The sequence below is a fragment of the Zalophus californianus genome, chromosome 3 (genome assembly GCF_009762305.2).
Source record: "Zalophus californianus isolate mZalCal1 chromosome 3, mZalCal1.pri.v2, whole genome shotgun sequence".
Lineage (NCBI taxonomy): Eukaryota > Metazoa > Chordata > Mammalia > Carnivora > Otariidae > Zalophus > Zalophus californianus.
In genome coordinates this window covers 159,353,444-159,377,440 of record NC_045597.1, presented here as the reverse complement: position 1 = coordinate 159,377,440, position 23,997 = coordinate 159,353,444, and the positions used below count along the sequence as shown (strand labels likewise).

Below are 23,997 nucleotides of genomic sequence, written 5' to 3'. Positions count from 1 at the left end.
GGCTAACAAATAAGCATGCAAATGTGAAAAGTGAAGACATGGAGAGTGAGACATGAAGAGTATCTTTGGAGGGTACTAGGGTTTTTTTTTTTTTTTTTTGTAATTCAAGGGAACTACGTGTAATAGATCATGCTCAGGGCAGGATGAAGGATTGGCTGATATGAGTGACAAGGCCCCTTCTACCTTCTACTCTCTATAATTTTAATCTATAAAATGGGGGGGGTATATGTGTCTTTGAACCTTGCTGATTGGTTATGACATCATTTGTTTAGAGCAATATATAAATATGAACTAATTATATTTTCCGACTCACTACCATGTACGTAATACATATGTTTCACCTCATATATCCTTGAAGAGTTGTAAGTTGATTTCTGAAGATCATCATTAAATAGCTTATATACTTTGTTAATACATCTGACAATAAATAATTAATATACATTATTAGGGGATGGGGTTTATGTTCTTTAAAATCTTTGTTCAGATTGGAACTCAACACTTTCAAACTATTTGCTTATATGATAAATGAGTATTTTTTGGTTGAGTTACTTCAAAGGTATATATTACAATAAATACGTGAACATTGCAAGTTACCCTTTATACCTCCCACTTCAACTGCCACAAACAGAAATGTAATTTACAGAAATGAAAACAGTCTCCAGCTAGCTTGAGGCTTTTTCCAAGAGGGAGCACTGGGGTTTGCTGGGCCAGTTTCCTCAGTACACACCTGGTGTATATCACTTTAAAAAATAAATTATGCCTCATTAAATTACAATTAAATGGAATCATGATCATTTGTTTTTCTGGAAGGAAGATGTTTTGCATATTGAAAGCCTAATTTGTTGCAGGTGACAAAAAGGCTGAACAGATTATCTAATATCACTTCATTTTGGGGGTAATGTTTGCTGGTTATTTTGTGTATACTCCAGTAGTTCGGAATTGTATTAATGTGGACTATAGTATTTTCACTTCAAAATGTCTTCTACTGCCCTATCAGCTTTTTCTACTTTTTTTTAAAGCTTTTAAAGAAACAGAAACTTCTCTAGGCATTCTGGGTCAGTCATGCTCTTTCTTTTTCTAACAATGTTTTAATACTTGCCTATCCCCCTTTGCCTAGTCTCATCATTATCTCTATATCCATGTACTGTGTGTATTTCAAATCCCAGCCAAGTTAAGTCCCACTTCTTCCAAAATGTTTTCCCTGAGTCCTGCAGTTGGCAATACTTTTACCCTCTTGTGAACGGAGCCGGCACTCATTCTATCTAGAATTTATGACACTTGTCATCTTTTACATTGTGTTTCTATGAACCATCATATAGTGAACTCCTTGGCAGCAGAATCTGTGTTTTCTTAATATTCTCATCCCTTTCTTAGCTTCATACCAAGTCATAAGAAATGAATTAATAGACTGACCTGTCATTTTTTTGGTAATAGGTACATTGAGTTTGGGGGTTCCCTAGATAATCAATGGGAGATAGAGCCTACAGAATTACCAAAAGTCTGGGAGATGTGAAGAATGAGAGTCTGTTAAAATCCAGGCAGTAATGACCTCAGCTGTTGCTGTCAGTCCTGAGAAGGTCTGAGGGGCTCAGACTCAGTGTTCCTAAAACCCAGTCCAGGTTCTGGTTCTCTTCTTGCTCCATTAAAGAATTAAGGGTCCATCATAAGCAATTTCTCACCTGTCTCAGACAAGGCCTCAAGGGCTAGTGCAGAAACTTAGAACTAAATTTTATAGAGCCAGTCATGGTGATGTTTCCCAAGCATTGCTGAATGTCAGCATGTATTTTATACACTAACAATTTGGGGCAAACTATATAAATTGTTGAAGAAATATGGAAATCATAATAACATAAGCAAGAAAGCTCATCAACAGAAATTGCAGATTCAGAAACTATGAGGTCATTTAGTTTGTCGCAAATAAATATTATTTAAAATACTAGAAATAATAAGTATATCAATTTTTCATTTTAAAAATTAGCCCTAATTCTTTGTTCTGTTTGTGGAGTGGAGGGTAGCCTGTATTAGCCACCAAGCTAGATGGCATTATATTATCTCTTGTGCTTTTAATTATTTTGTTTTTATTGAATTTTTTGCCAACGTCATATATTCTTTGTGGGTACTAGAAATAATATAAAGCTTACAAAATCCCCCATTAAAAGGCTAAGGAGAGGCGCGCCTGGGTGGCTCAGTCATTAAGCATCTGCCTTCGGCTCAGATCATGATCCCAGGGTCCTGGGATCGAGCCCCGCATCGGGCTCCCTGCTCCGAGGGAAGCCTGCTTCTCCCTCTCCCACTCCCTCTGCTTGTGTTCACTCTCTTGCTGTGCCTCTGTCAAATAAATGAATAAAATCTTCAAAAAAAAAAAAAAAAGGCTAAGGAGAAGGCCAATTTGAGGTTCTTTTTGCCGGACTCCGTTCTTTTTTTCAGTGGCTTGTAACCCAAGAGCTATTGTGCAAGGTGTCTTTCTTCCCTGTGCAGATGTTCACTCTACTCCTTTTCAGTCAACATGTTTCCTGGTCTTACATAACCTCAGCTAACACCATGCTGGGAATTGTTATAATCTTTCCCTTGAGAAGGCTCTGTTGCCTGCAATGAGGAAAATTCTTAATGACCACTTTACTCAATACTTTCAATATGTTTTAATATGATTACTGATATGAAAGTTTAATAAGCAATATCCTGGTTAATTTATTAATTTCCCTCAATTTTCACATTCTCAATATTCATGACCTTTCTATTCATAAAAGTACTTTTTTTTTTTCCAGCGCCCAGGTGCCATGCCGCATTTTCTGTATCTCGGGCTGCGTAATGGGAATGTTCAAGTGACACCTCCTGCCTGGCTGGCTGATAATTAAAATGCCAGACAACATAGTGGCAAGGACTTTAGAAATATTTATGTGAGATAAATTATTAATTTATGTTCTATTCAAGACAGTTTCAATATGGTAAACATTTACTTATCTTGATAATTAGATAAGGTGGTTTGTGGTGTAAATTATGCCATAGATTTTCTTATGATTTCCTACCCCCCACCGATGATTTTCAGCTAACTAAATAAATTCACTCTACATTCATGAGCCTGCGGAATTTGGACTATATTTTTTAAAATTCCAGCTTAAATAGTGAAGAGCACATAAATAACCAAAATGAAAAAGACTCAACAAAACAACTAGAACTCTTTTTGTGCTCACCAGTTAGCCACTTGTTGTTGAAAATGTCTGATGTAAAAAGAATCTGCTTTGGGACCATGGCTGCACAGATGAGACTTTAAGTAAATAATTTAGAACAGTGTTTTCATTCTCTGGGGCAATACATGGAGGCAGCAGTGGTCACCTTGTTGGTTTGAGACTTTATCTTCAATTAGGCAAATGAAACAGAGGCAACAGTATATTCCACCAGCCCCCTCAAAATACAAACATTGTCTCTCATTCACTTCAGAAATGATGCTGATGAGCAGTCATTTACAAGGATGCTTTGTCTTGATTTTTCTTAGAGTTGGATTCATTTCCCTCTAGGGTTGTCCAACATGTAAAAAATGTAGGGGAAGGAACTCCACAATTTGTGTGGGGAAAAAAATAAAGTGGACCAAGCCAAACAAGAAACAAGTAAAAGACCTCTGTGCTTTGGAATAATTTTTTTATTGATTAGGAACGAACAAACTTGCTATTTTGAACCTGGTCCATTAGAACAATAGTTTTTGTTATTTCACCATTTTGTATGTAAGAGCTTCACTATAATGGACTCCACTTGCAAAAATAATTTCACAGAAGAATACTTTTTACAAATTTTGCCTTTGAGATACTGTAAGTATAATTGTCGTAACTAGCATGAAGAATATATCCATGCAGAGTCCCCTAAAACTCCTCCAAATTTGGTAGTCTGAGATTTATTAAAATGCTAAAGTTGCTTATGCTAGAGAAAGAGAAGGAGGAGGAAGGGACCAACTCATCCTGTATGTGCAGAGTTCATTTAGAAAGCTCAGGAAACATCAGTCTTAGTGTCTTATTGGTATTGATTTTAAATCCACTTCCCTCTTGCCTTTCTACATATTAATTTGGAGATTTTTATCTTAGGACAAATTCATTATTAATATTTCAAGTTGCTTAATGCAAGTAGAAAGTAGGATAACTTAAGGCAGAACTGACTTTTAATATCAAAAAAAGAATCCATACCTAGATTGTATAACATTTTCTGGAAGACAAATGTCTCTTGCTTCTTAAAAGCATGATAAGAAATCTGGATTTTCTTACAATCATTTTACCAATATAGTATTTTCACATTTATGTCCTACCTTTTCCTTTCTTTGGGCATGCATGCCTACAGACACACATTTGTTAATATTTCTGCTAGCTTCATTGTATGGCATATTTTATTCTTATTTACAAAGACTTCTCTAGTCAAAGCAACATGACACCCATGTTTCAGAACTATCGTGTGGCATACTACTTGTAGATTCCTTATAAATTGTCTTACATGATACTTTGGTGATTACCTCCTTGGAGTGCTGATAGTCGAGTGATGCACATTCTTGTGACATTTGCTTCACTACATTATAATGCATTACTTATTTTTTAAAATTCCCTATCTTACCCTGAAGATTTCTGCCCAACCAGAGGTTGTATATTCTTCTTGCATCTAACATCTTTTTGTATTTAAGCCATATTTTACAAACCTGATAGTGTTTTCTTTGCATTAACATTCCCCTCAGTGGAAATGTCTTTGGCATCTACTTTTCACAATTTGGAGTTGCCCCATGTGTTCTAAGATACAGAGGTTAACATTTTAGCTCTTTCTGGAGGATAATCCTAGACTCTGGTCTCATACTGCCCTGAGAAGAGATGCCCTGAGTTGGAGGTGTAAAGTGGTGCCTCTGTGTGATAATCTAACAAGAGTGCAGAATAGACATGGTTTAGTTTTTGCCCAAATTACTTCTGTGGTCCAGCCCTTTTCTTGAGTGCATACTACTTTTCTCTAGACTCGTCAACATTTTCCTTTTTTTTGTGAGTTCCCTGCCATCAGAACACATGAAAACACTAGCTTCCTATTTAAAGCTTTCTATATGGATGAGTCACATATTCAGAAATTATCTGAGCCTATACATGGCAGTCTCTGATGTGTGCTCTGATCCCTCACCAGATGTGGCAGTATTTCCATTGTTTTAATGGTGGGATTAGAGCTTCTTCCTCCAGGGGGGGAAGAAAGGTTTGGGTGCCCTCACGTACATATACAAGGATACCGATTATGTATGTGGATTGAGAAGCTATCAGAGGGTTAACACAAGTTATGGCCATTTGCTTTGTGTCTTTTTTTTTTTTTTTTTTTTTTTTGCCATGAGAAACATCTATATTGAAAACAGTGGCCGGTCACACAGAAATTCAGCCAAACTTTTTTTTTTTTTTTTTTTTAAGTCGATGTAAATCTCCCATGCTGTTTAAATGTCGGAACTAAATTTACCAAACTTGGCAGATTTGTAAAGCTGAGCAGGACTGCCAAGTGTTCCCAGTTTCAAGCAGAGAGAGTTCTAACAGTTCCTGAAATACTTGTAGGAGGCACCTGGTGGTAACTGCAGTTTCACAAGGCTTCCGAGCGCCTACCTTGCTAGCTGGCATCTCTGTATGCTGACGATTATTACAGTGATGATAAAGTGTCAGAATAGAACAGTCCAGAATAAGGCACAGCCCTGGAAGGCAAGCACATTCCCACAAAATCTTCCTGCTGGAGAACCCTCAGCGATTAGACTGAGGTTCTTGACATCACAGCCAGCTGGTTACACCAAACAAATAAAGGGGGAGGGGGGCAGATGATGGAAACCACACACACACCGGCAGATATGACTTAGCCTGTTTTTTGTTTTTGTTTTTTTTCCATTTAATCAGGGATTGTTGTCTGAGATTTTGCGTAAGGAAGAAGACCCTCGGACAGCCTCTCAGTCTCTTTTAGTAAACTTGAGGGCCATGCAGAATTTCCTCAATCTGCCGGAAGTGGAGCGGGATCGCATATACCAGGACGAGAGAGAGCGGAGCATGAACCCCAATGTGAGCATGGTCTCATCAGCCTCTAGCAGTCCCAGCTCCTCCCGAACCCCTCAGGTGAGATATTTGTTCCACTGACTTTTCACTCTTGGCCTTGGAAACATCTTGCCTTCACTGAATCTGTGTTTCTCTCAAAAACTAAGAGGCTTAATTCAAGGATTTCTTGATTCACTGATCATGTTGGTCAGAGGATATGAACCTCTGACCATGTAATAGTGGTTATCCTTTACTGTGTCATATGGTATTCCTGTCCCTTTAGAAAAGAACCATTCTTCCACACAGAAGGGGCAGGAGTGGGTGGATGGGTAGGCTCTAGAATGTGTGCACACAGCTGCTTAGCTATCTAAGATGGGGCCAGGGGATTTGAATTGAAGCTGAGTTTGCATAGCAAGGACACTGCTTTTCCTTAAACTGTATATTTATTTGGATACTGGGCAGGGAGGGGGGATGGGGGTGTTGGTTAGGGTTGGGGGCAGGGGACAAGTAGAGTAATCCAAACTCTTCTTTATGCAATCTGAAAAAAGACAAAATGGGGGAGAAATCTCTGTGTGGTGGAAGCATGTATGTGCAGCGGCTGGATCAGAATGTTTGGGAGATCATTCAATGATCCCTTAGAACACAGTAGTAGTGAAAAGTAGGCCTTTTTTTTTCTTTTTTTAAGATTTTATTTATTTATTTGAGAGAGAGAGTGAGAGAGAGCATGAGACGGGAGAGAGTCAGAGGGAGAAGCAGACTCCCCACTGAGCAAGGAGCCCGATGTGGGACTCGATCCTGGGACTCCAGGATCATGACCCGAGCCGAAGGCAGTTGCTTAACCAACTGAGCCACCCAGGCGCCCCGGAAAGTAGGCCTTAATGATTTTCCTTCCTAGGGTCATCTTCCCTACAGAACTCGATGAATAAGCTTTCCTTTCCTCATTTTTCTGCACTTTAAAAGCATTCTGATCTGGTCTTCCTGCAAATGCGTACATACATCTAGTAATGCTGTGTGCTTCAGAGATCCTAACTTTATAAAGGGGTCAAGGTCTCAAGTCAGCCAAGCGATCTTTCCAGTTCACACCTGAGCCCATTCATTTATAGTCTACTTTCTATTTCCTCCAAACTCTTACTAGCCAATAGATTGATGTTAAAGCCATCTCATTCACTGTTGCTAGGATGCCTGCAAGTTATATCTCAAAACAAATGTTTAACAGGTACACATTTGTACAAATCAGAAAAATGGGTAGTTTGAAACCAAAGTTTTTTTTTTTTTTGCGTAGATACTATGATTTTGGTGTTATGAGTGTTTTCTTATAAGTTCCAAGGAACTGATTAAACACAGAAACAGAATTTTATTCTAGTAGAAATATTTGAGCTTTTTCAAGTACATCCATTTTTTTTCCACACATCATAACTTTTTTTTGCTCTGCAATAGATTTTTAACTGAAGATCATTTTCTATCATGCAGTGCCAAATTGTGATACTTACACTTTAGTCTTTGGTGAATTATGGGTTTTAGTTACTGTTAAACCAAAAATAAGTCTCTTGATTGCTTACTTTGGATGAATGTAACCAAGCTTTTTTCTTTTTATTTATTTTTTTAAAATCTTGGGGGCATACATATTGAGCTATTGAGTTGGACGAGTTGTTCATTTGCACTAATATTTACTTCTATTAAATTCACCGATAATTTTGCCACTTTTGAAGCCCAATAAATCATTATAGAGAGGCCAGCCATACTTTATGGCCATTTAACCAACTTAGAAAGTCACTTCTACTTGTTAGAAAATAACCTGGGTCTTGGTGGTTCATTTTCTGCTTCTTTGTAATATTTTTCTAGTGCAATTATTTCTTAGACACTTTTCAAAGACCTGATAGCTTTCAGAGTCAAAGCAGTTTACCAGGGAAAACAATCAGGGTCAGTATTTTGCTTTATTGAATAGCAGAAAAATCTCATCTAGAAAATTCCTATGTAGAAGTGCCCTTTATGGACAAGAATAACAGGGAAATTGATCATTTAATTTCACAGTTTTGAGATTTCTGAAAATAAATATAAAATCTTTTTGAGAATATAGTCATATCACTGGCATTTGTACATTCTCTGGAACTTTCTTCATTTTCTGTTAAACATCGAGAGAAGGAAGTTATTAAAGTCTTTTAAAACATTTTCTGATTACCTACTATTCAAACTTCTTTACATACATATCTCAGTAGTAAAGATCCTTAGTAAAGCTTTCGTTGTGAGAACAAATGTGAGAGGAGCATCCACTGATGAAGCTTTTAGTTGGAGTCAGCATTCTGGAACACCCAGGCAGCCTACGTAGGTTGATGGAGAGCATTTCCCAGAACCCATCAACACTTTACTATTGGTTTAAAACAAATGGAAGAAATCTAAAATGTTAAATTAAACCTTCAGAGGCCCTTCTCATAATCTTTGAGTGGGCCAGTATTTCTTGATGTACTTAACAACGACAAAACAACAATATAAAGATAAGAATGATCATTGAGCACTTGCTGTGTATCGGGTACTGTGAGCATTTTGCATGAATTCAGTCCTCACCATTTTGTGTGGTTATTCCCATTTTACAGATGAGAAAGCTGAGGTTTGGGGGGTTAAATAACTGGTGTAAGGTTGCATGACTGAGTTGGAGAGCTACGATTTGAACTCTGGTTATTTTGATTGGAAGGCATGGGCTCCTAACCATATATTATAGTGCCTTGAGGGGTTCTGTTTTAGCCCTGAGCGTTCTAGAGAAGATTTGACCCGTCAAGTAAGATGAAATAGTCAGTGAGGCTGATGAAGAAATTTCAGTTGAGAAAGGTGGGATTGATATACTAAAATAAGTACTTAACAGGAAAAGCACGGTGGATTAACTAGAAATTTTGAGAAGATAAAGGACTTTCTTTAAAAAAAAAAAAAAGACAGAAAATTGGATTATTATGAGAAGACCCCAAACTAGAAGGCAAGAAGATGTTTGCATCTTCTTTAGCACCCAGACTAAACTGGAGATTTGGGAGATAGGATAGTGCAGTATCCTGAGACAATGCTCTGGAGCCAAAAGCCCTTGAATTCAGATCATGGTTCTGTCACTTGCTGCTGCGTGTCCTTCCAGCAGGTTGAGTATCCTTTTCTTTTCAGTTGTCTTCCTCAGTAAAATGAAAATAATAAAGCCCAACTTAACCAGGTTCCTCAAAGAATTAAATGAAATAACAAAAGTAAAACACTTTCTGGAGTGCCTGGCAAATGAAAAGTACCACATACATTATAGTTACTATTTATTCTGTGGTAATTAGAAAATAGTAGGGGGCAGGGAGAAAGGAGAATGCAAAAGTCAGTGAGCACTCTCCAGAAAGAAAGCCTGCATAGAAACTTGGGATATTCACGCCGGCTTCAAGATGCTATGGAGCATGATCCCACAGTGTCCAGGCTGCATGCTGGGTCTTTCTCCAAATCTGCAGGCTGCTTCCTCAGTGGGGGAATAGCTCAGGGCATCCGTAGAGGGAAAGTAATGATTTGGTGACAACTGCCTTGGTTTGGGATTCTAGGGTGAGTGGAGACAGAAAAATACCCAGTTTAGTTCAAATCAGCCAGGTGTGCCCAGGAACCAAAAATCAGGGGTGACTTTTCTTGCAGTCCTGCGGCCGCGGGTTCCGAGAAGGCTTCCTAGCCCCCTCTCATTATACACCAGAGTAAATGCTCCTGACAGTCTTTTGGATCATGGAGATGCAAATGTTTTAGGGTTATCTTAACCCCAAGAAGTACAAACACCTTCTAGATTGTCCTTCATTTGTCTCTGAAGCTGATGGGAGATCATTCAATTAAAACGAGCACGGCAGAATACATAAAACCACAATATGAGTTTAAGGAAATGAAAACGGCACATCAAAGGCATTCTGAAGCCTAGTTTTATGAAATGAAATTTTGTTTCATTTCCACTGATTTCCTAGGTGAAATTAGGTGACTGTCTGGGTAGCATAATGATGATAATGATGAGAAACCATACATACTCAAATGACATATGTAAAGCTTTAATAAAGAATGAGAGAGACTCAGGGGAGTGCATTAAATTGAGTAATAATTTATTATTTAGAGACCTCTACCCATTTACTCATTTTTTTTCTGGAAGAATCGGCTGTTCCTCCAAGGTGTGCCATTTTTAGAAAGAAAAAGGTAGCTGCATGTGTGTTCTGCATGCTTGTTTTGCAGTTAGGTGGATCGCTTATAGTTTGGTGCCCAGAGTAGCCATCCTACCTGTGAACTGTCGAAGATACTGTGAGGAAAACAACAGGGTTGACAGGACTCTGCGTGTCCTATAGGAATGCACTGCAATTATTTCCAATCACAATTAACCTGATTAGAATAATGGACAGGAAGTGTCCCTTTGTAGCTAATGCAGTTTGGCATCAGCTGACTGAAATCCTTTGGTAATTTCTGCACAGATGGCTGGGCTGAATGCAGCACTTTTTAAATTATTATTTTCATGGTCTCTTGGTAGGCCAAAACCTCGACACCGACAACAGACCTCCCCATTAAGGTGGACGGCGCCAACGTCAACATCACAGCTGCCATTTATGACGAGATCCAACAGGAGATGAAAAGGGCCAAGGTGTCTCAAGCCCTGTTTGCCAAAGTGGCTGCAAATAAAAGTCAGGTGAGTGGTTTTTTAAAAGAGCAAAAGCAAGGGCTGGAATTAGACCATTCTCCTCCTCCCACCAATAAAAATACATCTGTTCCTATAATAATAATAATAATAATAATAATAATAATAATAATAACAATAATAATCCCTAGGGAACCTGTCATGTTCTGCATTTTGCTCTGCAGTTTGCTTTTATTCCCACTGGAGTTCAAAATAGAGACTAAGTTAAAACCCAGATTTTTTTCTTTTAAAGATTTTTTTTTTCTAAAAAGCATCAGCCTTGAATGCTCTCTCTCATAATTCTAAGCACTGCTATGTATCACTTTTCTTTCTCTCTCTCTCTCTCTCTTTTTTTTTTTTCATATTTGAGCAAAACTTAGCATGTACAAAACAGCATCTTCCCGAGACCCAGTTGGAATCTTGTCTCATCCCCTCTCATATTCCCTCCAGGGGAACCGCTGACTTTGTTATAATAACCTCTTTTCTCCAGCCCCAGAGACACCTTGCCATGTCAGGTGTTTCTTTTATGTGTAGAATACAGTTGTTTTTTCCAGGAGAAAACACATGTTGGGGGGGGGTCCCCAGAACGAGTGCTAAAATTTATAACAGAAAAACACAGAAGCTTATCCAGTACAATTTCTCAGTGCCGGGATTGTGGGGAATGGAATGCTCCAGGGAAAAGGGTAAGCAGATGCTTAGGTTTTTTATTTCTGAAAGCAGCACAGTTGATGGGATCCACTATCTTTCTCAGTTCGTTTAAAGGGACAGCTACTACCCTCTCCTAAAATGGGTTAGGTTGAGGTGCTTACTTATTTATCCCTAGGATGAATAATGATCCAGTGCAGGGTAGAGGAAACAAAAGTTAGCTGAAGCATAATTTTGAGAGTCCTTTGATTCTGAGCTTGATTTCCTCTGTGGCCTTGCATGACAAATGTTTTCATCCCACATATGTAAATGGTAAAATGGTCCAGCGTCTCCTTAACAGATCTTCTGTTGTGTGCTGAAAAGAAAGGGAGTTACTGAATATTGTATTTCTATTAAGCAGGAAGGTTTTCAATGAAAATTAAATTATCATCTTTAAAATGATAGGTAGCTAAATATTGTATTTAGACTAATTATATTGTTTTGGGATTAGCCTTTTTTACCTATAGTTTTGCAGTAACCTGACAAGTTATTTTTCAGATGTTGATAAAGAGAAAGGAGTAGAATATCAAGGAATTTTGAAGAGAATTGAAATACTCCTTTTCCTTTTTAATTTCAATGTAGTAATTTTTCCAGGTTATTCTTAGTCTTCGCTCATCAATGAAATCATTGAAATACAGTTTGCTAAGATATGATGTCCAACCGTAGTATGAAATACATGAAAAGAAAACACCATAGAGCCTTCTTAAACTGTTAAATGCATAAAATCCCATGTACCACATGGCAAAATATAATGAGAGTTGGAGCTGTTAAACGAATAAAGCTGTTAAATGCATAATGCCACTTGGCAAAACTACTGTGCATTTAATGGTTTTCCACTGTGTAATAAAGGACATATGTGGTAAATGTGCAGTGAGTATAAAAGCTACACAATTGATTTTGCAAACCTACCCCTTAGTCGTGACTTGACGTAAATACCAAAGTTTCACTCAGTTCTTCTTTCATAAGCAGCTTTGAAGAAAAACTGAAGCCCATAGTCTGAGAGCTTGATTCAAACTGCCTGTAATCTTTCTGTTGACTTGGCACTATGGCTTTTGGAAGTGGTGATGCCTCCAGCCTCCCAAAATAATTCAGGTGGCTGATTGAAAGCTGTATCTGCCAGTTGGCACAAGCTTGGCTCACCAAATTTTTGATCCCCCCCCTGAAGAACTCAGTAACCCTGATTTTGTGGAATCTGGAGGAGAATGTAGTTCTGGGAATTAATATGTTGGAGGGTGAGATTGAGCCTCTGTGGGGATAAGGTGCTTTAAGGTTTTACCTTTTTTCATTGGGACAGTGACCTCATTCTCATTTATGAATGGGGAACCTTATTATAGATAGATAGCTGACTAGATTGGCAAATCAGGTGTTAAGATTTTTAAAAATGGTACCCCCCCCCCAGCAAAGTGCACTTACCTGATAGTTTCAAAGGCAACGTAAGATATTCACTCCCTTTTGTACGTACCAGCATTTGTTTCATAAAGAGCATATTTCGTGAAATTAATTGTACAATTTGGTACCTTGCATATATATTTGGCATGTATCCATAAGGTGTGTTTCTGTGTGTGTGTGTTTCTGTGTGTGACTAATAGTGGACCTTTGGCCAAAGTACTTAGCCTCTCCAAGCTGCAGTGGGAAGTGGCCGCACCCTCTTTATTGGATTGTGAGGATGGAGAATACAAAGATATTCTCTTCCTCTCCTGCATTTTCTTTCTTCCCTCTCTCTGTTTCTTTGGAAGAATCGTAATTTCTTGGGAGTGAGGCAGAATAGCAAGGGCTCTCTCTTCTCTTAGAGGTGAAATTAGAAGAACCTTTAATTAGGAACTCTTGTGATCTGGAGTAGGTTTGGAACCTTGAAGGCCCAGTTCAAATATGCGTAGCAACCCCTTCCCTTCCATTTTACATTTCTTTTAAAATAGAAAAAAAGCCCTCCATTAAACCTCATCCACTCATTGATGTGAATTCCTGTCATCAGTTATTAAGAATAATACCTATAACTGTGTTAGGCAAGCCTTGAATGAGAGTTAGAAGAAAAACCGAAAGGAAAATTTTAGAGAGATTAGGGTGGTGGGCCAAGATGGTGCCTGAGGGCTCTAAGTGTTTAGGGACACAATGGGAGGAGGGCTTCAGAAAAGGGGTTGCAAGGATGACAACCTTGTGCAGTTTCGTCTGTGGTCTCATTGGTGACAGTATATTACTAGAGAGAGAGTGTGTGTGTGTGTGTGTGTGTGTGTGTGTGTTTCCTTAGTGTGTGGGTTACATCAAGATGCCTTTGTAGGCTTCTTTGTCCAACTCAGCTCTAGCTCCTTTGTTATGCATGGCCGGTCTATCATCCACTTCCTCTGAATGTCTCCTGTTTGCCCTTGCCTTTCTTTCCTACAAAGAGAAGGAGCCAAAGAAGGAAAAGTGGAAGAAAACAGTAAGAAGAAAAGGTATGCTTGTGCATATAGATTTATTTCACCTTTAACTTTTCCTTCATTTCAATTTAGGATCTGTGTGTGTGTGTGTGTGTGTGTGTGTGTGTGTGTGTGTGTGTGTGTGTGTGAATTCTGAGGATAATCTTTTTTTTTTTCTTTCTTCAAAATATTCAGATTGTTGATGGTCTTCATGGGAGAGTATACACTCTATTTGGTGATTGTTTTTTTCTGAAATAGGAGACCTTAGTAGGAGGGGTCCTTAGTAGAAGGCATAATTTAAAGTCATACAGGACATTTTCTGATCACTGCAGTGTGACCCTTACATGCAAAGGGCTACCAGGGAATGAACGTCCCCGAGTGCAGTCTGAGTGGCTGCAGGAGCTCCTTGTCATCTCCCTGTTGCTCTTACACTCTGTGGGGTGGCTTCCCCCGCTTCCTCCCCAACTGCAGCTTATCGCACATGACCTGGGAAGTGGAAAGATGGGGAGAGGAGATGCAGTGGCCCGCTGCAACCCTCCAGGGCTGGCCGAGTGCTTTGTGAAAGCGTCTTCAGCCACATTTCTTTCCCTTGACACCTACTGCTCCCTTCCCCAGAAACGAATTCCCTGTTTCTCCATATACTGACCTCTTCTCCTTTTTATAGTCTACAGTACTTCAGCTCATAGAATGCTGACAGTGATCTAAAGTTGGTGTTAGGTTTTTGTTTTGTGTGTGTGTGTGTGTGTGTGTGTGTGTGTGTGTGTGTGTGTGTGTTTTGCAAGGAGAGTAAATCTTTATTATTTGTGTACCCAAAGACCCAACTCTACCTACATAACTGCCTTTTCCTACTGTGTTTGGGTGAGAATAGAGTAGGTAGGAAGACTGGAAGGGGCTTATTTCAATTTCTGTTCTCCCTTGTCCCCATTTAAAAAAAATAAAAGCCAACAAACGAACAAAAACTTTAAAAGGGCACTGGGTTTACTTCCCTCTTTTTTTGGTGGTGGTGAGGGGGGCTTGCTTTCTGCAGGAGGAAAGTAGAGGAAGGCTGGCACACGGCAAAGAGGAGAGATCAGTAACCTGGTTGTGAAATCTCAGATGCTGCTGATGACAGGGCCAGCCCCAGAGGAAGTCATCTGGGAACAAACAGGGACCCTGGGGGTAGGGTGGGGTGGGGAGCCTCTCTGGTGAGCATGTCCTTATCCCCACCAAGATTTAAAGACCCTGGAGTTCCCCTCCCTGCCACACACTTTCCCAGTCCCAGCTAGCACTGGGATCAGGGATAGGAGAGTCCTTATTCTTCCTGCACAAAGAAGTTAGAGAGGGAGCCATCATCATGATCCCCCTGCAGCTGGGGAAGATGAGTCTCTGGCCTCTAGTACACAATTCTGACATCCTTTTCCCTATAGAAGCTGTGTTCTCCGTGGTGATTGGGTTTCAGTATGTTCTATGCTTCATGTACATTAAGTAGATTTTGTGTACTGACCTTTATTCCTTCCTTATCACTTATCACTTAAACATTTCTATCCAAAAGAAAAAAGAAGTGTTCCATGTTCCTACTGACTTAATAAATTGTATTCCTAAGTAGAAGGCTACTTATACTTTAGATGTAGATTACAAACTCATATTTTATGAACTTTCTTCCCTATCACAAAATCTCTCCTTATAATGGTCTAATTTGCTTAATGGGCTGAATGATTTAAAATATGCAGCTCTTCATGGCAGGTCCTTTTAAAATAAAGCAAAAATGAAGGAAAGATACACAATTTTATATAAAGAAAAATAACAGATATATTATTTGGTTTGTTCCTTTTATCGCTCTTTGCTGTTGGAGTTTTTATCACATTCAGTGTATGTGCTAACGTGTCCTTCATTTGGTCAGGGGTTACCACATTAATCTTTGCTTTTGTGTCTCTTTAAAATGTCCCAGGCACAATTTAGTTGTACATATTTCTTCTTTAAAGAAATAACCTCTATTTTATGATTACTTAAATAATAGCATCCTCATTTTTGAAAATGTAGAAAATGAAGAAAAGTATAAAGGTACAGACATGAATCACCTGAAATTCTATAGTGCAGACATGGTTACTATTCACATTTTAGAATCCTTCTAATGTGTAGTGTGTGAATGGATGTGCACATGCATGTTTGTATCCTAATCAAGATCATACTGTGCAACACATCATTATGTGACAAGTTAAAACTAAAATTCTTTTTTTTAAGCCCAACTTTTCATGTAGGAGAGTAAATATACAAAGTATAAAATATTACTATTACCTTTTATCTCATTACTAGTTTCTTAGCCTTTAGAAAATACCATACAAAGATCAAGGTTTTGCCACTTTGCTCAGAAAGATGTTTGACATTTCTCTCATTAGGTTCCCTTTATGGAAATGGCTTTATTAGAGCTGGGATAGCTCAGACTACTGGAAGTAGAGGTTTGGCTGCCGCATCTCTCTGGTATAAAAAGTGACAGGAAGTAATAACCATACGATACCCTATGTAAAATGAGTCAGTGGTCTTAGTCTCACTCCTAATGATTTTGCTTTTGCTATCTCATATTTAGCACGTAAGGCAGGTTAAAACGAGGCAGCACGCAGCCTAGCCTGAGTTGCTGCCCCTTCCTGCTGGGCAGGTTTCTTTGTAATGTAACCATATTGACAAACCATCAAGAAGCAGTTTCTCCTTTTGTCAGTTGGGGCATGTTTACTACAATTTCAGGGCTATCCACCAAATTCAAATGAAAAAAAATTAATGAAATATACACTACAATTACCATTTGAAAAAGTTATTATGCCAAGTAGTGATGAAATTAGATTTCTCAGCATCCCCAAGTGCTAAACTAAAGTAGGCAGTCAACACAATGATGTTGAAGCATCAAATTGAGCCCTTCATCCTCTGCCTTTTTTTCTCAGCATAATCTCTAGCGATTACATTCTGTTGAGAGATTATCAGCAGAAATTCCCTCAAGATCTCAGTTTTTATATCAACCTGATAGTGAGAAATTGGGTTCTTTTTACTGTCCCTACAATTAATTATGTTAATGTTTCATGCCCTAAAACGACTTTTAAGGGAACCCTTAATTAGATATCCATGAAGATTAATCACGGAGTTCATATGCAGTTCTTAAAATGTGAGATACCTTTACCCATCACTCATGTTTCTATATGGCTTTTAAGCACATCTTTATCTATTGCAGAAATAGCAGTAGAAATAGTTACTTTGCCAGGTCATGACACAGCACCTTTGGAAGCTTGCATGTGAAGCAAATCAGGTTGACATATTAAAACTACTTCTCCAAACTCTCCCAGCCCTCTTACAAAGAGCACGTTGGGTTATAACAGGGTTCTTACAGCTGGAGAATGCTGGTACCTATGAAGAGTTCCTACCACTTTGCTGTAGAAACTGTTGAATCATGTTCCTTTCACAGGGCCAAGACCAGGGTGAGGCAAGCTGGTGCAGATTTTAAGGAGGCACACACTTTCAGAGCCACACTCCTGAAATTTTGCACATTAGTTGTTTGCTCGCCTTACTCTGGTCTCAGCTCTGATCTTTAAAAAAAAAAAAAAAAAGTCTCATTCACAGTTTTCTGCTGTGTCTGGTTTTTTTCCCCCATGCACTTACAAGTTCTTGAGGCAGTTTGCAAAATATATAGTATTACATCACAGGTATGCAGAATTTGGACCTGAAGTCAGGAACTGGAAATAGTTGGTTGTTTTCTGCTTCATGGTTCAGCCTAGCACATTTTGCTGCTAATACCTTTCTAGTATTTAAGTGGAGAAATACAAGATTCGAGATTCATTCATCTTTTTGGCAAATACGGATGGCTTTTTCAGGTGCACGTTCCCATGTATGCATGTATGTATCTGTGTACATATTTGTATAAAATCATACCAAATTTCCACATTATTCTATAGCTATGTTTATCCCTTGTATCTTTAGTAAGGAGGGCAACAAGATTTTATGAAATCCACTCTTGTCTTGAGCCCTCCATAACAGAAGTTAAGAAGCTGTTCTGAAATAAAATTTTCATTACTGTTAATTACAGATTCAATCTTTACAAACACATCCATAGAAATGTGAGGGACATGCCCAGAGACAGCTGAAAATTGGTCCCCTTGAAAATAGTTTAGAATTTAGTGTATAGTTTTGAAATATACAAAAAGAAGCCGATCATTTTTACTTACCACATTCAAGGTATAAAATAATTAACCTTGAACTGTAACCAGATGCTTAGCACAAACCCTTTTCAGGGTTAGATGACCTCACCGTCAGGGAGTCACTGAAGCCCTTGACAAGTCTCCCTTGCAGTTAGCCTTTTATCCATTTCAGTGTTCTTGATTAGGTTATCTTGAATCATTAGGGGGTTTATTTATTTTAATAGACACTTATTGGATTCATGAAAAGAGAATTTGGTGACTAAGAAACAAGAGCTGAATATTATCTGGCTCATTTCACACTTCAGAAGAATCTCAACCAGCTGAAGAGAAATCCTTCGCAGTTACAAAAGTTTGTTTGGGGACTTTATGTGCTTCCATTTAGAAAGCGACTGTCTGTGGTTAATAATATGAATTTTCTTTTGAGGCACTCAGAAAACATTTCCTTGTGGTTACATATGCTGACATTTTCTGTATTGAGGATGTGGGTGAGTAAATGGCCTTTTACATCTCTGTGCAAGAAGCTTTGAGTCATTCTCCTGAAGAACTGTTCATTTGCTGACTTATTCATTCATTGGAGTTCCTAGAGGGGCCACGGGGGTGGAGGGTACTTACTATTTGTAGATTGAATTCACTTATCAGCTCTGTGTTAGGCACATTGAACAGCACAGTACTACAACATGACTGTGACAAGGCCTTGCCTTCAAGGCAAGTACAAATTACTTAACAGGAACGGTTATTTATTCCATCTGTCTCTTTGTAGATCAGACTAGGCTGTAAACTTGTGTTGCTAAGCAGATCCTGGTTTGTATTTATTCTGAAATATTAGAAAAACTAGGAAATTTGTCACCAACATAAACCTTAATTTTTTTAAGGAAAAAAAAAAAAAACATGGGAGAAGTTGGAGTCATTACCAGTGTCCTGGGGTAGGAAAACAAGTAACTTAGTACACACTGACATTTCAGTACCACGGACAGGAACCCTTGTCTTCCCGTTTGCTTCCCCTCCCCCTGTCACTTAAGGGTAAGGTTTGGAGTTTATGGGATTCAAAGCCATTTCTGTTGGGGTCCAAACTCAAACACTGGTCGTATTATTGTTTTGTGAAAGACCTCTCTGGTTATTTGGACATTCTCAGCCTTTGGTATGTAGTTTGGAGAATGTCGCTCAGTTATTGTCTACCTGAAAATTTTAAACCTTTAACATTTTCTAGAACTGAAATAATGGGATATTACCCTTCCTGATTCATTTTGAATCTTGGAAAGCTGTAAGAAATTCTCATATGAATAACAACAACAACAAACACACAGAGAAAAGACAAGGGTTAAAATGATGAGAACAGTTTCTTTTTAAATGATTGATATAGCTTGGTGTTTACAAAATGTGTCATTTTTTTGTTAGAATGAAAACTCCTATTGGGTGAAGCATATGAAGTATGTACTCTACCATTACCAGGCCACTGTGGGTCCTGATTTTGCTGTGAAAGAAAAAAAAGATCTAGACTAGGATAAGTGGTGTTCTTGACTTTATCATAGTCTTCCCTAAGGACTTCTTGTTAGGAAGGAATGAGGGAGAAAGGAAGGGAAAGCAGAACAAAGAAAAAAGAAAGTTAATTCTTTGTCATATCATTTAGAAGCCTTCAATAGCTCCCATGGCCCATAGGATTAAGATGAAATTTCTTTGCATATTATTCTTTAAAATCTGATGCCACCTCTGTTTCTAGACTGCGTTAGCCCCACAAAGTTGCTTTACATTTCTGGGATGTGATAATTTTCTAAATCTCTGCATTTGTTGATAATGTTATCTCCGCTTGGAATGTGCTTCTGATCACTTCCCTGCCCCACCTGGTGAAATCCGTCTTTACCTTTAAGATCCACTTTATATGTCATTAGATCCACTTTATATGTCATTTTCTATGATGATATTCTTCCTGAGTTTCATAGTCAGAATACTTCCTTGCTGATGATCTCAACTAACCTTGTTGTAAAAATAATCAAGACAAATGACATATGTAACATACTAGCACATTGCATGGCACGTAGTAGATGGGTGCTCAACACAAGATTACAGACTAATTAATGTTCTGAGAGACCTGTCACTGTTTGCGTTTACATATTATATACAATGCATAAATATATAACGTAAATTGGATCACCCTGTTTCCTTTTATCATATTCATGTATTAGAGATGGGAAAACAAACCTCAGAACATTGACAGGGTTTCTTAGAAGCAGGGCCCCTCTCCAACTATAACATTCCAGTAGGCTAATTTCTATGCACTCAGATAATTTCAGTTCAATCTAATGAGCGTGTATTAAGCATCTTTGATGTGAAAGGAACCACAATGCTATGAAAATGCTAAAATGAGTAAGAAACCAAGCCTTCCCTCCACCCTCATCAAGAAGCTGACCGTTCCGATGGGGATGCACACATGCCCACTTAAAATAATAATCATCATCAAATTGTAGAAGAGTATAAGCGAAATGCTTTGGAGTCATACAGGAGTGAGCAAACAGTTCTTACAGGTCAGGTGAGGCCATGTCAGCTGAGCTTTGAAATATAGCTTCTCACAGGGGGATAGAAAGTTGAGTATGAGACCTTCCAGCCAAGGCAGTAACATGAGCAGTATTAGTTGTGCTCAAACACTTATAATTCACTTGGCTTCGGTTCTCCCATATTAAAACAGTTAAACTGACCATATGACTATTCAACCAACCTTTGGTTAAAACTAAAGAGAAATACAGATGGGTAGATATATACCCCACATTTCGTGCATGGAGATGGAGATACCAACCATAGAGTCTGTGAGTAATTCACAATGGCTGGAGCACAGAGTCGATAGAGGAATTGATGGCAGACAAGGCCATGAAAGAAAAACAGGAGCAAATTGTGGTTCTTATTGTTGCCTTTCTTAATGCTTTTGAATTGGGAACGAAGGGGTATCTCATTTAGGTAAATCTTTAATAAAACTATCAACTCACTAAAAGATCAACTATGGGATTATCATTGGCCTTTTAAAAAGAAATAAGGGCACATTTCTTCAAATCATAAGGAGTCCTAATATATTTGCAACACGATTTGTTTTATAAATTTAGGTTGACATACTTTTCAAGAACACATGGATTGTGTGTCGCCTCACCTGCATAGTTGGAAAGAGTGGTCAGAGTTGTTTCTTCGACTGTTGTTTAGGAGGCTGATTAGATGGCTAAAATGAGATGTTTGTAGATATTATTTACTTACGCACTGAATGCTTAAGGACTCTCTTAACCATCTATTGCAAGGATGCAACTTTAAACTTATATTCCTTCTCTGGGTTCAGATTTTTGAAGGCAAAAGAGTTTTAATCCTAAATTCCTTGGCATCATTACACTTAGACTCCATGTATATTTTTCTATGTAAGTTTGGTGTACTTTGTACTTTTTAACATTTTTTATTTTTAACAAATTTCAGACTCACGGAAATGTTGCAAAATAGTAGTTTCCATATATCCCTCACCTAACTTCCTCTAATGTTAGCACCCTACATCACCATAGTGCAGTTATCAAAACCAGGAAATTAACATTGTTTTAATGCTCTTAACTAAACTAAAAAGTTTATTCTAATTTCAGTAGTTTTTCCACTAATGAGCATTTTCTTTGCCAGGATCCCATCCAGAGACTGAACTGCATTTAGTTACTATTTCTCTTTAGTTTTCTGTAGTCTGTGACAATTCTTAGGTCTTTCCTTTTTCTTCCTTTTTTCTTTTCTTCTTCTTCTTCTTTTTCTTTTTAATGACAATTTGAAGAATACCGATACGTTATTTTGCTGAACATCTCTCAATTTGGGTTTGTCATGATTCAACTGACGTTGTGCATTTTTAGCAAGACTACTGCAGATACTGGGTTGTGTTCTTTGCAGTGCCTCATACCACAGGCTTCATGATGTGCATATGTTCTCACTGGTGATGTTGCCCTTAATCACTTGGTCAAGGTAGCTTCTTCTTTGTACTTTAACCCTGATGGCTAATTATTATCTATTTCTGACGGATAACAAGGTAACAGATCATGGAATGTAGAGTTGGAAAGGGAACTTAGAGACCATCTTTTGTAAACTCCTCCTTTTACCGTTATATCCCAGAAGCTGTAAGAGGGTAGCAAAGTGCCCAAAGGTAACCCAGTCACTTAATGTCAGGGTTCCAAGTTGAATACTCTGAGCTTCCTAGCTATAATTCACTTAGCCTCAGTTTTACCATACTAGAAGGGCTAAACTGACTATATGAATGTTCAGCTAACCTTTGGTCGAAACTTACAGCCAGCCTAAAAGAGAAATCACAGAGAGGTATGCACCCCACAGTTCATGGTGCCTGCTCACAGAGCTGACCAAGGCTGGAAATCAGATAAACTTCTGTATCAGCATTTCTGAAACGAAAATAATTCTCCTGGAATTCTCCACATAACACACAGGGAACAACAACAAAAAACCTACTTGAGATTTTTAACAGAAAAAGGAGATTTGTTTATTAATAATTCATGAGTTCCCATTGAACATGCACGACAGAAACAGTGCTATTCAATAGAGAATACTGTCATCTGTCACTGTTTTATTTGACATTTACACTTTTTTTTTCCTGATACTGCAAAACTTTCTTGGACGGCATGCAAAAATTATATAAATGAAAAAAATCCCAGTGTGGAGACTCTTTATCTCCTCTGTGGTGGGTTCGCTCACAGTTACATACGTGTGTGTTCATGCAGCAGCATGGCACTTTCTCACACATTCATTAGCCACCAAACAAGCTAATAAGAGACCCCATTGAGAAAACAGAGATAAGCATCCCACATGGGCTGGTGGAAGCATCATGTGAACAAAAAGATGGAGGGTGAGGCGGGAAGTGGGGTGGAAGAATACATTTCCGGAAGGTAAGCATTCAGATACGTGAAACGAGCCGCGGGTCAGAGCAAAAGGAATGTAAATTATGGTCGCCATGAAGAAAACGGACAAACATACATCTCCATTTCCGATGCAAAATAAATGTTTAGAAATGGCATCACGGGAGTGCCACTCGTAGGGAATATCGGCCTTTAGTGGAAGAGCAAGTTAGAGTTAGGAGCACCTTGTAATTTTGTGCTACCGTAAGGCTCTTGACAATCTTTCTGCTCTGTAGGTTAGTTATTATTTATAAAAATCACAGAACCAGCTGATACATTCATAAGCTAATTATTGAAGCAGCTGGGTACACATGGTGCAATATGTCCAAGGCTGTGAAGTATCACAGATTTCTTGGGGCCTGCTGTGGTGGGGGTGCACTGTTGAAGGCTCCATCCCTTAATCTGATCAGCCAAGCAAACACTTTGTGGGGAAACTAGATTAATAACCCTCTAAATACCATGAATGTGCTTTATCTTCAAAACCGGGTTCCCTTAAACATGCTATTAGCTCAGCACCATCAGGGATTTGAGGAAGTTCTCTGGTGCCCAAAGAACAGGGTCTTGTTGGCTACCTCCCTGTGCCAGAAATTAATTTGGTTTGCTTATGTCTGCACACATGATCACACTTGTGTCTAATCTGCTCCCTAATAGCTTCAAGGTCAGGACCTTGCATGTCAGTGGGCAAATTGAGCACCACACTTCTTAAAGACTGATGGCAGACAGCACACAGTCCATAACGAGGCCTGTAGTTTGTCCTAAGTGATTGTAATGAGTGCAGATTATAACAGCGCATATAAATCAAATGTGGCCATGAATGTTGTGCAAGACATTCCGCGTCTCGTAAGTGGAGATACCACTCAGCTGTCACCTGTCCCCTTTCAAGCTGCAGCTTCCCACAATGCAGTTCACTCCTCAAGCGGAACAGCAGGTGCTGTCCTCCTGAAGGTCTGGGTATCTCAGAACTTCGTCTTTTAACAGATGTAGGTTTTTGTTTTTATTTTCTGTTAAATGATTGGTCTCTATGCTATAGCTTCCCCTGGGAGTTGTTAAACATACCTGTTTGAAACATTTGAAAGAGTTCAGTTGGAGACTTATTCAGATCTTTGAAAAGACAGAGAAAGAGGAGCTTATTTTTCCACAGATGGTTTATTTTCCATTTCAAGAATTCTTTCCTTTGTACAGAGAAACCCTTGAGGAAACACGTTGGGACTA

General features: G+C 38.6%; 1 protein-coding gene across 10 annotated transcripts in view; it reads left to right on the top strand.

The window, feature by feature from the left end:
• SATB2 (SATB homeobox 2) overlaps nt 1–23,997 on the top strand; it is a 252,372-nt gene that overhangs the window by 188,466 nt on the left and 39,909 nt on the right. For all 10 annotated transcript variants that reach the window (XM_027591193.2, XM_027591190.1, XM_027591187.1 and 7 more), the window contains 2 exons: nt 5,877–6,089; nt 10,507–10,662. In XM_027591193.2, coding sequence (XP_027446994.1) covers nt 5,877–6,089; nt 10,507–10,662 — 369 coding nt within the window. The remainder of the gene's footprint in view (nt 1–5,876; nt 6,090–10,506; nt 10,663–23,997) is intronic.